This window comes from Arvicola amphibius, chromosome 6 (genome assembly GCF_903992535.2).
Source record: "Arvicola amphibius chromosome 6, mArvAmp1.2, whole genome shotgun sequence".
NCBI lineage: Eukaryota > Metazoa > Chordata > Mammalia > Rodentia > Cricetidae > Arvicola > Arvicola amphibius.
The window spans coordinates 127,463,764-127,481,283 of record NC_052052.2 but is presented as its reverse complement, the minus strand read 5'-3'; the positions used below and the strand labels follow the sequence as shown (position 1 = coordinate 127,481,283).

The 17,520-nt window shown below is 37.0% G+C and overlaps 1 protein-coding gene across 1 annotated transcript in view; it reads left to right on the top strand.

Moving 5' to 3' along the window:
• Positions 1–4,124: 4,124 nt before the first annotated feature.
• The window catches only part of LOC119817112 (prolactin-7A1-like), a 33,537-nt gene continuing 20,141 nt past the window's right edge, over positions 4,125–17,520 (top strand). Inside the window, exons 1-3 of the mRNA XM_042055328.1 lie at positions 4,125–4,230; positions 11,933–12,255; positions 14,499–14,606. Of these exons, the coding sequence (XP_041911262.1) occupies positions 4,125–4,230; positions 11,933–12,255; positions 14,499–14,606 (537 nt within the window). The remainder of the gene's footprint in view (positions 4,231–11,932; positions 12,256–14,498; positions 14,607–17,520) is intronic.

Here is a 17,520-nt window from a genome sequence, read left to right as displayed (position 1 = left end):
TCTGCTCCCATTCTCCTCTGATCAAGTCACACAGAGAAGAAGGTTGAGAAGTAGGAGTTGTAGACTTCCTACTTCTCTCTGTCTGTTCCTTTGCCTTTGTCAGGATAAGGTAAACAAGTAGGAAAGGGGAAAATCACTCATTGTCAACTTGTGTGGTCAAATCAGACAGACCACTGACAAGGACTTTTTAAAAATGTTTTCCTTCTATTGAAAATAGAACATTTCCCTCAAATAATATATCCTGATCACACATTATTCACCTCCTTATATTCCTCACTGCTTCCTCCCCACTGCCAGTTTCTTCCCACCTCCCTTCCCATCTGGATCCAGACCCTTTCTATCTCTTATGTGAAAACAAAATTAAGAAACAAACAGACTACTAAGGGAGAATGATTAATATAATCTACTTAATATAATAACATAAAACAAAACTAGCACACAAGCAAAAGCTTTCATCATATTGGATGAAGCAAACAGGAGGAAATGAGCCTAGCAGAGGTCACACGAAACAGAGGCCTCTGCATTTTCACACTTTAAACAGAATAAACACCCTAACTGTAAGGCAACACACACACACACACACACACACACACACACACACACACACACGGGACCTAGTACAGACCCATGGAGGCCTTGGGCCTCATGCATGCTGATTCGGTCTCTGAGGGTTCATGTGTGCTTTGGTTGCGTCCATTTATAGGACTTTGTTTTCTTGGTGTTCTCTGTACCCTCTCGCTCTTAAGCTCTGTCTGCTTCCTCTTCCACAGGCTCCCTGAGTCCTGAGGGAAAGGATTTTATGGAGACATCCATTTATGGCTAAGTGTTTTATTTTTTTTTTTTTTTTTTTTTTTTTTTTTTTTTTTGGTTTTTCGAGACAGGGTTTCTCTGCAGCTTTTTTAGAGCCTGTCCTGGAACTAGCTCTTGTAGACCAGGCTGGCCTCGAACTCACAGAGATCCGCCTGCCTCTGCCTCCCGAGTGCTGGGATTAAAGGCGTGCGCCACCACCGCCCGGCTGGCTAAGTGTTTTAAAGTCTCTCATTCTTTGCTCAATGTCTGGCCACAGGTCTCTGTACTTGTTCCCATCTGCTGAAGGAGGAAGCTTTTTTGAAGATGGTGGCTGAGCAGAGCCCTGATCAATGAGTATAAAAAACTGTCACTATAGGGGGCATTGCTAGGTTTTTTTGCTTTTTGCTTGTTTGGTTGGTTGGTTTGGTTTGGTTTCTCTTTTTAGAACATTAGTATTGGTCTTTCTCTAGATCACTAAGTCTCAGGTTCTTGATCCCCCTAAGTAATGTCAGATTCCATCTTGTGGAGGGAGTCTTCAGTCAAACCTCTATGGTGACTCCCACAAGATTTGTGCCACCATTGCTGTAGCATAGCCTTCAGGCAGGGCACCATTACGCATCATTGGGTTTTGACCAGCTTGGAGCTTCTGTTTCTATTTTGCTGGCATTCAGAGTACCTGCCTGTACCAAAGCTGCTAGAACATAGGGGCGAAGGTTCTCAGTAAGCAACAGCTCAAATTTTATATGAGTAAAAAAAGTTCAATGAGTTGTGTAGGTATTGTCTTCTGCAATGGGGCCTGACTGTTTGCTTGTGGAGAGCAACCTATAGTCTTGGCAGCCATATAACTTGTCTGGTTATTCACATGTAACTTCTTTGATCAACAAATCAATTTGATATAACTCAGTCCCAGGACTGGAATCTGATAAGGTCTTTTCCCCCCTCTCTCAAGGAACATAATAGTGTTTTCTTCACATATCTAGTGAATGGCATACTTATCCAGAGAGATTACCAAACTAGATTCTTAATCCACTAAAGAGCTCTACTGTGAGACTCCCGAAGGTCTTCTCATCATGAATGCATGCTACTGAAGAAAATTGGCTCAGAGTGTTTTTTATCCAACTGACACAGGAATCCCACACATTAGAATCCCATCAGCCCTGGAGTAGCAACAACATACAGTCACTGCTGACCTCTTCTTGGGTCCTGACAATTTTCTTTTCTTTTTTCTGTTCATATAGAAAATATAAGAAAATCACACAGGTATCTAGAAATGAGATGTCATCTCCTCTTAAAGTTCATGAATAAATTTATCTAGGAAGAATATTCTAAAAGTAACTCACCCAGACATCCTAAAACCCTGTCAATACTAATATGACCTCAATACAAAAGTAAGAAACTAAGAGTTCATCTTGTCAGTTACCTTTAAACAACCAAGGGTAAAGGCTCATCTGATTGTCGCATCTCTGTAAAGAAAAGTATATTGCCATGCTGTATTTCCAGCAAGTGCCAGGGATTTGCAAATAATTAAAGACTGCTCAGTCAACATCTTGACAGACATAAAAGAAAAAGACTTTGATGGACAGAAGAAAATTGGCAGTGTGGCAGAAAGCAAATAAAGGAAAAACCAAAACAGAAAATATGTAAAAACAAAACAAAACCAAACACGTTATGAAGAACAACATACTGTTACAAACTTGAACTCACAAGAATCTCAACGTATCTTGCATTTTAGACCCTCCTAACAAATATCATCTTCTCTTCTTCCCCATGCCTTTTGTCTTCTTTCTTGTTTTCCTGAAAGTTTCATTAGCATTAGAAGTATAGTTTCATAATCTACTTGATTCCTTGAGCCTTAAAGAAAAACAAAGTGAGGCCACTCTCCAGGTCAGAATTCATGAGAAATTTGTTCTACACAATAAACGTTCTTGGTGCTTTTTCATTCAGTTGTTCAGCCAAACAAATGGCTTTCACCATATTCAGGGGTTCTGTTATCTGAAACCTTCCTGTGTCTCCATCTAGAATAATTCCTATTATGTAGAAAGTCATTATCCAAAGTAAACTCTCAGCCCATCTCACCTCCTGAGTTCACACAATTAAAGACATGAATTTCACAGTGTTACGTAAGTTCATAACAAGATTGAATTTTAGACTCCTGTGTGTTGGCAAAAGGCCTCTGTTCAATAGTGACATATAACTGAAATCTAAATTTTAAGATAAGATTCATTATAACTATTGTTGTCAAACCTAATTATACAAAGAGTAGCTAGAAAATATATTTCAGAAAAAGATAGCAGCCATTCTTGCTTTCAGGAGGGTTAGTGTACAATCTATGGATTTCCAGTTAAGATGACAAGGGTTACCAGCAGAGGTATTAAAACAGAAACAAACCAGTGCTAGAAAGTGTTTGATCTGATAAAGTGAGAGATTAAATATCCTAAGCACATACCAAAAGAAAAGGTAAAAATTCCTTTTGTTAAATGTTGGTTGGCTTTTTTGCTTTGCAGTCTTTATTATTCTTTCTTGTGACTGACTTTGTTGACTCCCCGTGGGAGGCCTAACCCTCTCTGAGGAGTGGATGGAGAGGAAAGATACAGGGAGCAGACCAGAGCAGGGGAGCTGGGATTAGTATGTAATATAAAAGGAGTTTATTTTAAATAAAAAAAAATTAAAAATAACTGCTGTTGTCTTCAGTCGTCCCCCTGGGGGTTAAGTGACTCAAGCCTTCATCTGGAATATATTAAATACTAAAGCTTGTATGTGGAAGCTTCAGTGTATGAAGATGAAATAATCAACAAAATATGAAAAACTACCTTTCTGTCAGTAGTTTAACTGAACTTGTGGGGGATATATAAACATTTAAGTTATTGTACTGATGACAAGGTAAAGGATACTGCTAAAAAAAAAAAGCTACAAAATGAATCAGAAAATAGCGAGTGAAACCAAAGTATTGCCCGAGTTTCAGGAATGTGATGGTGTGATGTGAGGTTCTGAAGGTGTTACAGGGTCCTGGTTCATCTCAATGGGCAAACAATTCATCCACTCTCATTCTATAACATACCTTCATTGCCAGTGAGAAAGCTGAGTTTTATTATTATATGTCAATTGTATGCAACTGGTGTTACAGTGGATGGCATATCAATTTTGAGTTTGAGCTCAACCTACAGGCAACATATTTTACTGCAAGAAAGCAGCACTCCTAGAACTCGAAAACACAAATGTTTATTTGGTGAAGAGTTACAAGAATGTATGGGTAGCAGAAAATGAAAAACTAAGATGTCTGAAAACCTGTTGAAATCTGATGCTGACACGAATACAAATTTAGCAAAGGCTTGTCAATGAGGGATGAATCAAAGGACATAGGAGCCATAGAGGCATCAGCAGGCTGTGGCTGTAATGAGGAAGATACTGAGCAGATAAAAAGGAGGAAGAGACTCCATGAAAGTAATCATGATTGGAAACCAAGAGAGAGGATGAAGATAATTTTCTGATCAGTTTTACCTGAATCTATTTTGTATGTATGTCATTCACTTTGCACCAAAAATCACTAAAACTGTTCCAGCTTAGGTAAATCACACATATGACTAGAGTCAAAGGTAGTATATGCTATGCCACAGGAAAAGAGTTTCTATTGCTCAGTGAGTTTGAACTAGATGAAGGAATCTGATACCCTTCTGACTTCATTCAAGTTTCAAAGAGTTTGTGGTTCCTTATGATACAGGATAACTCAAAGCTCATGTTTAAAGCCTTGATAGCCAGACTTTGGAACTATACTGAGGTGCCAAAAATTTAAAAGATGTTTGAAGCAAGTTATTTTATTGCTGTGTGCATCAAAGAGGGTCTCTCTCTCTCTCTCTCTCTCTCTCTCTCTCTCTCTCTCTCTCTCTCTCTCTCTCTCTCTCTCCTCTCTGACTCATCAACTCATCGAGTCCAGTTTTTGTTAGCTGACCACACAGGCGTGGGGCCTGTCCCAGAGTGTGGTTGATATACTAAGTGTCACATCATTGAGCCAATCTGACCTTCTCTCTTCTGTTAGAACTTAAATACCAATAGTTCCTCAGCAAAGAGTCGGACTTGGTGCCTACTTCCCATTGCCTTGCTAGGATTATCTCTGGCTTGAATTCTTGTGGATCTTTTGCACATTCTCAGTTTCTGTGCTTCCGCATGCCTGGCTGGATCTGGAAAATACTTTTGCTTTGAAGTCATTCACCACCTCTGGCTTGGTCCTTCTCTCATGATGATCCCAGAACCTTAAGGGAAGGCAGATGAAATAAAGATATCCCATTTAAGGTCAAGCACTCGGAAGTCTCTTCTTTATTGAACATTGACAAGTTGTAAGCCATCGCCCATCTTTTAATTAACAACAGATCACCTGATGACAAGTTTTAATCTCATTATCACAACAGAAACACAGAAATGTAAACGGACAGACAACGTGATTGCTCCTCGAGCTCCCAAATCCTCAAATACTGAACTCAAAGATTACAATAGAGAAACTTTGCTCATGCCGAATATAAGTGACTAGACTACAAATCGGGGTTGTAACTTGCTAAAGCATTTAAGATGGGGTTAATAAGGAAAAAGTTAAAAAAATCATAGAGAGAAGATTTTTGGGAAGTTTGGTGTGGCATCGAAAGAGCATTTCTTGTGCAAGTTTGAAAGACGTTTGGAAGAGACACCTGTTTCTTAAATACTATAATGTGGAGATGACGGTTCTCTAAAATATTATTGCTAATTGAATACTGCTTCATGGCAATCTTAAAATTTATCAGACACGGGGAGCAAGAGAGCACAGGTATAGAGATAGTAGTATTAAAGTGAAATATATTAGCTTAGGTGGTAATGGGTAATTATGACTAAAAATATTATACCGTGTGCATTTTATGCTGACTGTCATTAAGCTTGTGGCCATTGGTATATGTTGCATGCCAGGTAGGATATCACCTAAAGACATGGAATAAAGTGGAACTTCTGTGTTCGTGGAAAATAGGATCCTTTGGTTCTTGGCCCTTTTAGAAGAAAATTGTGGATTTTAAGTAGTGGCTGATCAGACTGGATCCAGTCATATGCAGGTGTTATGACAATGTCCTGTGTGTAGGTGAAAAGATGTTCATCCTGCTATTAACTCTTGACCAGTACAGTGCGAACATTCTACATTAAGGCTTCTCACCTGATCTGTTAATGGTTCTCAAGATAATGAATCCTAATGACCCCTTGGTAAAAAGATTTGTACAAATTTTATTATGTTATTTATTTCACAGCTCCACTGTGGTTTCCTCTCCCTCCTCTCCTCCAAAGCCCTCCCTTCTAATTTCTTTCTGTTCCCAACCCCCATCCACCTCTCCTCTATTTCAATTCATAAAAGGGCAGGCTTCCTAGACATATTAACAAAACACAGCTTATCAATTTGCAATAAGATTAAGCACCTTACTTAGCATTAAGGTTAGGCAAGGCAACCCAGTATGAGGAGGAATAGGGCCCCCACACCAGGAAAAGAGTTAAAGATAGCACCTGTTTAATGCACAATTAATAAATGCTCAAAGACAAAAATTGGGGTTAACCTGAAGGTTAGAAAAGAAAAACAGTCACTGGCTCTTACCTCTATCTTAGAACAAAATGTCAATTCTGCCTCCAGGAATCTCAGAATGAGACTGAGATTGAGAGCTGTCTCCTCCCATTTTATAATCCTCTCTAGTGCTGGGATTAAAGGCATGCACCAGTAATGCCTGGTTTCTATGACAAGCTAGTGTGGCTACTGGGATTAAAGATGTGTGTCACTGATACTTGGTCTGTAAGGTTGGCCAGTGTGACTGTTTTACTTTTCTGATCTTCAGGCATGATTTGTTTATTAAAATAGAAATAAAATGCCACTACACCTGCTCCCACAATTATGAGTTCTACCAGAAGACTAAGCTACACAACTGCCCCATACGTGCCAAAGGTCTAGATTCATCCTATGTAGACATCCTGGTTGTCAGTTCAGTCTCTGTGAGCTCCTGTGATGTGCTTACTTGATTCTGTGGATTTTCTTGTCATGTCCTTGAAGCCTCTGGCTCCCTCCAATCCAGCTATATAACCTTTGACCTACGGTCTGTCCTGTCTATGGGATATGTTGAGGTAAAAGTGACCCAGAGATTGTGGGAGTAGCCAACCAATGACTGGTCTATCCTTAGACACATGCCATGAGAGTGATCCCACCCCTGGCACTACCTGCAGTTCCAGGACCCAATGGCTAGATGTCCCAGAGACCTAGAATAGAACAAAACATCACTGGGAACACAAAAATGTCAATGTAGTGATGCCTAACGATACTCTGCTATACTCATAAATTGGAGAGTAGTTCAATTGTCATCAGAGAGACTTCACCCAGCGGCTGACAGAAACATACAGGGACCCACAACCAAGCATTAGGCAGAGCTTAAAACATCCTGCTTGAGAGAGGGAGAAAGGACTATATAAATTAATTTTTTATTACTGTAATGAAACACCCAACAAAAGAAACTTTGGTGAGCAAAGGCTTATTGAGGCTTGATTATCAAGGGATATAGCTTATCATGGTATAAATGGTGAGATTACTGGGCACATTGTTTCTACAATCAAAGAAAAGAGTGAGGGGACCATCAGTGCTCTATTTCCTTTGTCATTTTTATTCAGGCTGAGACATAGTCAGTGAACTTGATGGGGCGTTCTACATCTTAGAGGAGTCACTAGCCCTTAAGGGATTCAGATGGTAGGAATGGAAGCTGTAGCAAGTGCCTCGGAAATTGGTGCGGAAGGAAGTTCCTTAACCATCATAGTATGGGTAAAATTACTTCATCTTGTCTAAAAGTATCTTGCTCTGCTATAATCACTTTGGTTCTTGACTTAGCATCAAGAATGATATCTAACATGACTAAAAGGTAAACATTCGTGAAAATTGTATTTCTCCAATAACTTGTATTTTGGGATGTGCTATGGTCCCAAAATGTGTGGTGCTGTTCCCTCTATTGTCCTCCACATTTACTGATTTTATAAATGGTTGCGGTTGTCTGCATCTGTGAAAGAGTAGATGGAGACGTGATTGAACAGACAATGTTTGCAAAATGGGCATTATCATTTAATGCTGACCATAACCACATTAAACAAATGTGAACTGATGTTGGCATTCAGATTCAGTATATAAGGTTTATTAGAAAGTTACTAATTTAGTACTAAAAAATGAAAAGTTCTATGGTTATATCAGTGTTTTCTGCAGGTACAAAAGTTGAGGATGGTTACTGGGAGTCACTTCTGTATTTAGGCCTCTGCAAGACAGTGCTATTCTCAATGAGGCATCTGGTTTCTTTGTTTGGAGTCCTTCTTAATTAGCAAAGGAATGGGTTGTTTGAGAAGAATTCACATGCTCAACTTAGTCAGTAGGTAACAAGTGCTTTCTTCCATGCTACACCAGCTGTCTCTTCAGAACACTTTCTGATCCTCGTGGCCTTTACACTGTTCTGTAGTCTATGTCTTTTCACTGATAGACTTGTCTACAGAAAGTTTCAATGACTGGGTGAAAATGTCTACCACAAATTCTCTCTTTTTTTATAATAATCTAATAAATTCAGCTTATATTTCAAACTTGAAATCAAGGCTCTCCAATTCTGGTATACATTATGGCCTCAGCAGAAAAGAATGCCTAACACTTTCACTAAAATGTGATGATTGATATCTGGGGCAAATATCACCCAATATAGAAAATGGCACATCATTTTTATTCTCTTTTTATAAGTCCAACAACTGTTGCTCAGCGCTCCAAAAGTATTTGGAGTTTTCATTGGTTACATGTTCTCCAAAGCACCATATTTTTTATTCAGTCAATAGCAGATCATAACTTGTACCCATTCCTCCAATCATTGAATCATTAGTCAGATATTATGACTTGGTGGCTTCTTGTTAGTTGTTCAGTAGTGAAGCCCAATTGACCATGAATGTAATAAAGAATATTGACAATGTATTTGATATACACTACATTCAATCTAAGAAATTTGTAATGATATGCCCCTTGCTATGTTTGCATATTAGAAGAAATCTTTTCAGGCCCAATGTGGAAAATCCTTTAGTGTTGCCTGAGTTTTGTAATTCCAGATGTCACTAAGAGACTTATTCAGTTCAGTTCAAGTGAAGGCAATTACCAAACCAGCCAGATGTATATGTTCAATCAACAGTCATTCAGCATCTGGTTTAAGTGCAGCTCAATATGCTGTATTAGATTTAAGACCAGCCCCATGCAGAGAATCTGTATTTATTTCTGTAGTCTGGATAATGCTAGACCAGGGATATTCTGAATCCATCAGGAGAGCCTTTGATATTTTGTTAAGTTAAAATGAGTTACTCACTTAAAAGACCCCCTTAAGCACCTGCATTGGCACTTTATATTACTCTTGTTATGTGCCCAGCATGTAGAAACAAACAAACAAGCCACAGACATTGGCTGGAATTTCAAAAGTTAAATTTCTCAATATGGGTGACTCTTACAGTGGCCTGTGTTCAAATGTTCAGAAAAACACTGAAAAACCTATGTCCTCTCATCTAAGATCCAGTGCACATTTAGAACAGGTGATGGGAATAGATAAGGAACTGGAGAAGAGAATGCGGGTCCAGGAATCACTGTTTTCTGATGGCTAGAGGTTGACTTTAGACTTCATGGAACAAAGAAAGCTCTGGTGCTTTGCAACTTAACTAACCCTCTAGACATGGCCCTCATATTCCCTAAATTATGCTCAAATGACTGCTTTAGTCATCATGGCAATGAGATGCTTATCCATAAGGAGGAAGTATCGTGGAATCCTCATCTAGATTCCAAAGTTTGCTTCCTTTTGTACCCAAGCAGTGTGTGGCCTTAGGGATGCTGTGCTGCGTTATATAGAAGGTAGGACTTCAGTAAATCAGCTGTCCTGGAGCAGCAGACAAGCTGTGTTGAAACTTGACAGCGATGCTGCTGCCTTCCACCAAATCATGCTTCTGTAAGTAACCTTTCTCTTAACCTTCTCTAAGTGCGTTCAAATAGTGTATTCTTTTACAACACTTGTTTGGACATTTTACATTTTGGTGTCATCTTTGTGCAGTCTAAGTGAATGGACATTTGTTCCTGCTTAGCCAATATGAAAAAGACAGACAGAACTAAGAAACACTTTCTAATCATTGCTCAAAAAATAAATGCAGTATATATCATTAGATTAGGGAGGGTTCTTAAAAGATAATCTTCTTTACCTATAGACATGGAGAAATGTCTAGAGGTTTTTTGCATTTTCTTTCTTTTTCTTTTTTTTTTCTTTTTTTGGTTTTTTGAGACAGGGTTTCTATGTAGCTTTAGAGCCTGTCCTGGAACTAGCTCTTGTAGACCAGGCTGGCCTTGAACTCACAGAGACCCGCCTGCCTCTGCCTCTTGAGTGCTGGAATTAAAGATTAATTGAGTTTAGGTAGAAAAGAAGAATATTGCCAGCATGTAATCATAGGAACAAGAGTTCTTTATACACAAAACTCAAATGTGCAAGAGAGATCCAGATAATGGGATGATAAATCTTCTAAAGTTAAAATTGCTTACATTTATTCATTTACTGGAATGAAATTGTCAGAATCATGGGCTGATTTCTAACAACTTCAGAAGGAAGAAAGTAACATTTTGTCATTTTTAAGTTTTTATGAGCTGTTTTACTGGAATGCATTTAATCACAGTGCCAATTATGGGGACATAATAGGTAAGGTTAGCAGATGTATACCTATACATCTTTGACAATGTAATTCAAGTAAAATACTCTTGCAAAATATGGAATTATACTATTATTTGCTTCTATTTTGATAATATTTCAAAGTAAAATGAATCACTAGCAAGCACATATATAATAAGATAGGGTCTGACTATGAAACTATGACTGGTCTAAAACTCACTATGTAAACCAGATTGACTTCTAAGTCAATGAGATCCATCTGCATTTGTCTTTTAAGTACTAAAGTTAAAACTGTGCTTTGCCATTCTTAGCCCTTAAATTATATTTTATGAAATGAAAAGCCAAAATCATTTATTGTTTTGTACTAATCTTAGACTTTAAGTTCTTCAAATGATAAATGGAAGGAATTTATACCTATATCTATTTAAAATATAAATATCTATCATACATAAGAATTTGGGGAAAGAACATGGATCATTGTAAATTTGTTTTCTACAATAGGAATTGTTTAAAAATAATATATACTTTGAATGTGAAATATTGATGGTTATTTTGTATGCTACATAGTTTTTTTTCAGTTATTTTGAGTATTTGAGTCTAGATGTTTTCCTTGAATAAAACTTACCAGTTCCCTAATTTTCTGTTGCACATTTCCAATTGGATTATCTAAGGTTCTGCGGATCAGAAGTGTTTTCAGTCTAATGCCACTAAAGGTAAGTGGCATTCATTTTGAAACATAACACTCTGTAACATTTTTGTTGGGCATGCAAATTATTGACACATTAGGATTCTGTGTTTATCCATCAGTAAAAGTCAAATTGGATAAATTGATGTTCAAACCATTTTGATCATTGCAGGAATGCTAATTTAAAGGATTTTCATTTACAAAGCAAGAGAAGTAGATACAGTCAATGTTACTAGGTCTACTTTGATCAAGTGATCAAGTGGAAAATCATTAAGCCTTTTACGTTGTCTCTTCATCAATACAGTTTGATGATATTGCATAGGATCAGTCTATCCACAGAGTTATTGTTAAACCTGTAAAAACTTATGACAAACTGCTAATGCATGAAAGCATTGTGGTGAGTTTAAAAGCAGACATTAGGTCCTTTAAATGATAGGATTTTCTTCAAAGTCAGTATTGGACAATTGACAATGATACACTTCTTCTTGTTAGGTACAATAATGAAGCAAAGCCAGCGGTGTTGACCTTGTCCTGATGTGAATACTGCCTACTAAATCCAACACAATCTTTGAGGGATTAACCAATGAAAATTATGACAAAATACCCAAGACATAAAATGATCTACAAAAATGATTTCAAAATATTCAGTTAACTTAGTTAACTTAGAGTATAAATGTTTGAAAGTTTCTGATATCAGTGCAAAATGTGGGAAATCCCTGTTTTCCCAAGCTATAGAAATGTGCAACTTATTTATTTAATTATATTTGCGCAGTGGAAGATACTGATTTACTCACAGCTGGACAGTACCAGACCATACAGTGGCAGGAACTGTGGACAGATAAAATTACTCTTGATAAGGAGGAAGTACCATTGTTAACCTCAGATAAATTGATCTCAATCTCCCATTTCTATAAAGCAGGAACACTCCTCTTGTTACTGGTCTTAAATTTGCATCTGTGTGAGAATGTTGCCTCTTTGCCTGTGAATGTCCGCGGAACTGGAAATAATCAAGTCTACCTCCAGGACCTGTTCAATCATGCCATCAGGCTGTCTTATAACATCAGTGAACTCAATAGGGAAATGCGCAAGATGTTTGTAAGTACCACACTTACTTATGGCTTCTTCCCAAAAGGAGCCTTCTTGTCAATAATTATACTGTAATGCATTTAAAATTATTGTAAACCAAATTTATAATTTAATAACCAACACAGATGTAAAAATAGCTACTGAGAAGTGGAATATGATGAGCAGGATAGTTTCATGAAAACTCGATGTTTTACAAAGCATTAAATGATTTTTGAAATTGTTTTTACTTAACGATTAAAAGAATATCAGCTTGAACCAAGAAAGAACATGAGGTTAAATAATGCAGTTGTATCATGATGGTGTTTGACTCAAATTATTCAGAAAGATTACTGGTAAAACACAATTGTCACATGAAAACCTAAAAGATGCAGCTTCGAAACAGCTCTGGTTTTCTCGTCTATTTTCACACAGCCTCCACAGACATCTTCCCTTTGGCATTGTGCATAGGCAATAGAGAATCAGTGCATTGCATTGAGCCCAGTGGAACTAAGAGATTGAATGATTCAAGAACAGAAAAGAAATATTAGCTTTCCAGAAACTCCTCAATGCCAGGAGTCACAATTTAAAGATTTCAGTGGATGAGTCATTCAGCGGGAGTGATGGGATAGAAGTAAAATAGGTTTAATCATTTTGATATCCGCATATTAAGTTACCTGCTCCAAATCAGTTATTGTTGGGGATGTGGTGATAGACATGACTTCAGTACAACAATGGCCACTTCATAAATGTGTCTCTGAAGCTATAATAAATTTGCATTCATGTTGCTTTTTACTTATAACTTATTTCCTTTCCCTGATTCTTTCTCAGTTCGTCAGTGACTTCTCTTCAAAAAAATACTTTAAATTTGTAAGTACCTCATTTATTTCTATCCCCCTTCCCTGTAAAACCTTCATAGTCATGGCTTCATTACAATTTAAGTAAGAAAATGTCATTAACCAAATACATTTCCGCAGGTAAAAGATGCCACTGTCATTATAAAGCAAACAGATTTTTTTTTTCCCCAGAAGAATGGGAAATCTCCAGGAAATCCCACTTGAAGAGAATGCTATGATTTCTCATTTTTCTTTAAATCCATGTATTTTAAAGTTTTATTTGTATTTGTACCTAAGATACCAAGCTGTAAGAATTGTGGCAGTGGAAGAAACATCATTTTTTGGTCTCGTTTAAATGGAGTTACAATTGTATTGTCGCTAGTGTGTGTAGGAAACAGAAGTACACTGAACTAAAACTATGTCAAGGAGATGCACTAGTTTTTTTTTTCTTCAGAAACCCCCAGTGCTATCAATGAATCCTTACTTAAAGATCTCCAGTGCTAGAGTTCATTCAGTAGGAGCACTGACTGGCAACTGATAATAGGCTCTCTCCCCACTGACTAGTGTAATCTGTTCAAGGTCAGCCAGTGTGAAGGAGAAAACAGAATAAGGTTTGAGTACATCAAGAGACTGTCCCTGACCTTGCAATACATACTTGTTCATATTGTCTTTTTATTCATGAGTTTCTCATTCCTCATTCTTGACTGACTCTCTTTCAAATTTTTAATATTCCTGATAATCCATTAAAAATTTGCACATTAGCTGAATATTAGTTTTAGATATTTATTTTTATAATATATTTAAGTAACTATATTTACATGATATATATATATAAGATAATAAGCAATAATTAATGATTTATGGCTTTCAATTTTTTTCATGTCTTATTTTCTGGAAATAGGCAGTTTGGTATGCTTATTTTTGTTAAATATGATGCAATTCCAGTCAAGATTCATGATTAAGTGTAAATGGTACATATGCGTATGTTCACTGGGAAGAGAGAGAAAATGTGTAAATTTACAATGCCTAGATAAAAGAAATACATTAATTTGTACTAGCAGGAAACAAATGCATACAGATAAACATTTACTGAAGCATTAGACTCAAATCAAAAGAAAAATTGTTCTTAAAACATGTTGTGTTTTGTGTTTTTGTCATTTCTAAGACCTTTTATAATTATAAAAAATTTGGAATTAGTGGCAGAATAAGAGAAAAGTAAATAGGAACGGATGGCAGATTAGAAAGTTAGATAAAAAAACTAAATTAGATGGCTTACTTTAAAAATGGAAAAAGTGGTTACAGTTTCCCTCTCTTCATGGTAGATTTTATGCAGTGTTTATTTATAAAATTTTCACATATAGTTAATAATATTCTGGTCACAAGTTCATTTACTCAATTTCCAAATTCTAGCGAACTTCATTTCTTTTTTATTATTTGCAGATGTTAGAGTTGAACAAGGATGAGAAGAATATGCTCAAGATGCTTGACAGCTGCCACTCTCCTCCCATCAACACCCCCAAGACAATACAGGAATCCCGAAAGTTATCAGTGAGTTCTCAGCTTTTCAGTTAAACGGCTGAAACAGTGCGCTAGCTTTGCCATGCTGTAGCTTTCTTTTTTTCTCATTTTTCTATTAAAAATTTCCATCTCCTCCCCTCCTCCCCCTTCCCTCCTCTCCTCTCCACCCATACCAACACTCCCTCTCTCTCCAGGCCAAAGAGCCATCAGGGTTCCCTACACTATGTTAAGTCCAAGGTCCTCCCACCTCCCCCCAGGTCTTAAGTACTACAGCAGATATGGTAATCACAGGAGCACAAGCAAGGAGTAAGAGTGAGCAGTGGAATAAAATCATGATACCCAGTTGTAAATTATAGGGAAATCAATTGTTAAATAATATTGTGGCATATCTCCATAAACTGACCTTTTAGAGGATCCAGTTTCACTGATGTTTAGTAAGTGTAAATTGACTTATTTTTCTATAGAAATCTTGAGTGAAGTAGGACATCCCTATATAAACAGATATTCAGTGAATACCTAAGATAAACACAAACATTTGTCTTCATTGTGTATCACTGGCACGTTTTTCATTCCTGACTACCATGGTAAGTCTTCTTTATCTCAAGACTGTCCTGATTCAACAGCTTCTTCTTATGTATGTGTTCAGTCTTTTCTGAGATCGTGCTTTCTTCTCTGTCTTAACTGAAGGCAGCTGAACAAGGGGTTCAGTAAATTCAATGTAGTTAATGTTCCCCAGAAGGAACTCAAGCCCCTAGTTGTGATGAGAAACTCTGTATAGTACAGATAATGTAACTTATAATTGTCATGACAAATGAGTTGGAATTTCCTAATATAATTTATCTTCTAATGAATTGACGTGAACATCATGTGAAAATAGTAAATGAAAGTATAGGAAGAAGAGGTAAATGAACAAAAATGTTTGTAGAGACCTACTCCATGACTAGACAGTCCCCAAAGTCCTTTATTGATATTGTTTCAGTTACCCTCCTAAAAGATGACTGAGACGAGGAGCTGGAGTTTGAAAACATTCAAAAAAATTAAAACACATGCATGTTTTCAGTGTGGACTATATGCTTTAATGTAGCTCAAGACCTTGCTCCAAATCACATAACACAATGCTTTCAACCACTGATTTTACATTACTATTTGAACTGTTCATTTGTTCCCCATCTTTTATGTCTTTCTGTTGTAATAGCAGTTGAATTCCTTTCTACTGTTCATAGAAGAACACCTAAAAGTATTCAAGACACCTAGCAAGCTTTTAAAATTATGAAATGAGTTTCATGTATGAACTTGGCAGTGACCATACACTGGAGCATCAAAATTCCATTGCCATTTGTATTAATGCTGTTATTAAAGGCACAGGATTGACTTTTTTTTTTTTTTACCTTCATTTACTATCTAAAGTATCAATTATATAAAGAGAAGGGAAGGAGAAGGGGAATCATTGAGACTGAGAGAAGCACATTTAATAATATCAGGTTGTTCTAATATTTTTACATTTATCCTAAAAGAGCAGTAAAATAAGTATGATTTCAAACAATATACCTTACGTGTTTTATAAATCTAGTTGAATGATACGTTATTGACAGTGATGGCATGTATCTTTCCTAAATCAAGTTCTTTGGGAATGTACTTCATTTTTTTACAAAGCCTTAGATTCTCACGACAAACAAACAATCTAACATATAAGAACTTAGAGGGGATTCAATATTTTAGGATTCAGATGAAAAACAAAACATAATCAATATGAAACTCATTTTATTTTATTTTATTTTATTTGGTTTTTCGAGACAGGGTTTCTCTGTGGCTTTGGAGCCTGTTGTCCTGGAACTAGCTCTTGTAGACCAGGCTGGTCTCGAACTCACAGAGATCCGCCTGCCTCTGCCTCCCGAGTGCTGGGATTAAAGGCCTGCGCCACCACTGTCTGCTCTGAAACTCATTTTAAAAGTAATTCTTTATATAGCATAACATTGCATTTTATTAAGATGTGGTTATAAATTTCGAAAGTTCAGAACTCTACCCCATTTTCATATATAAAAACTTCCATTAGATTTGCAAATGGGTATTTTAGTTCGGCCTTTCTGGTTACAAATCAAATGCAACCAGTCTTTCTGTATTTCATTTCTCTTAATGGAATTCGTCAATTATGGATGCATAGCTTGAAGACTTTCTGATAATAATTCTCAATCTAATGGGAAGCTGGAAAGAACCTCTACACTACCAAGTGACCAAACTCAGTGGTATGCAAGGAGCCAATGAAACTATCCTGTCCACAGCAAAAAATATTGAGGCCCAGAGCAAAGAACTTCTAGAACTCACCAAATGGATACTCAACATGGTAAACAATCTTCTTAAAAGTCCACTTTTCTCCTTCATGAAGCAGACTACTTTTGAATTATACATCTTGAAATGCCCCACTTTGGAAGAACAAAATTTAGTCAACTTATCTTGTATGTATCCTAGTCACTTAAGAGATTGTCTTGGTTGGGTTTCTAAAACTGTGGTTAAAAAAATTGACCAAAAAAAACTTGAGAAGGAAAGATATTTTTTCCACTTATACTTCTACATCACTGTCCGTTATCTGTGGAAGCTAGGGCAGGAACTCAAGGCATAAAGCTAGAAGTAGAAACTGTGGAGGAATGCTTATAAGCTGTCTCCACCTGTTTCTTTATACAACTCAGGATCACCTGCCCAGGAATGGCACACACCCTACCTCCAAAATACCCTATAGACTTGCCTACAGGCAATATGCTGGATTTAGTTTTTCAACTGTGGTTCCTCTTCCCAGACAAATCTTGCTTATGTCAAGTTGATAGAGATGGATCAACAGTCAAGAGCACTGAGTGATCTTACAGAGGACCCTGGATCAATATCCAGCACCCCATGTGACAGCTCAAAACTGTAATTTTAAGATCTGACACCTTTTCATAGACATATATGA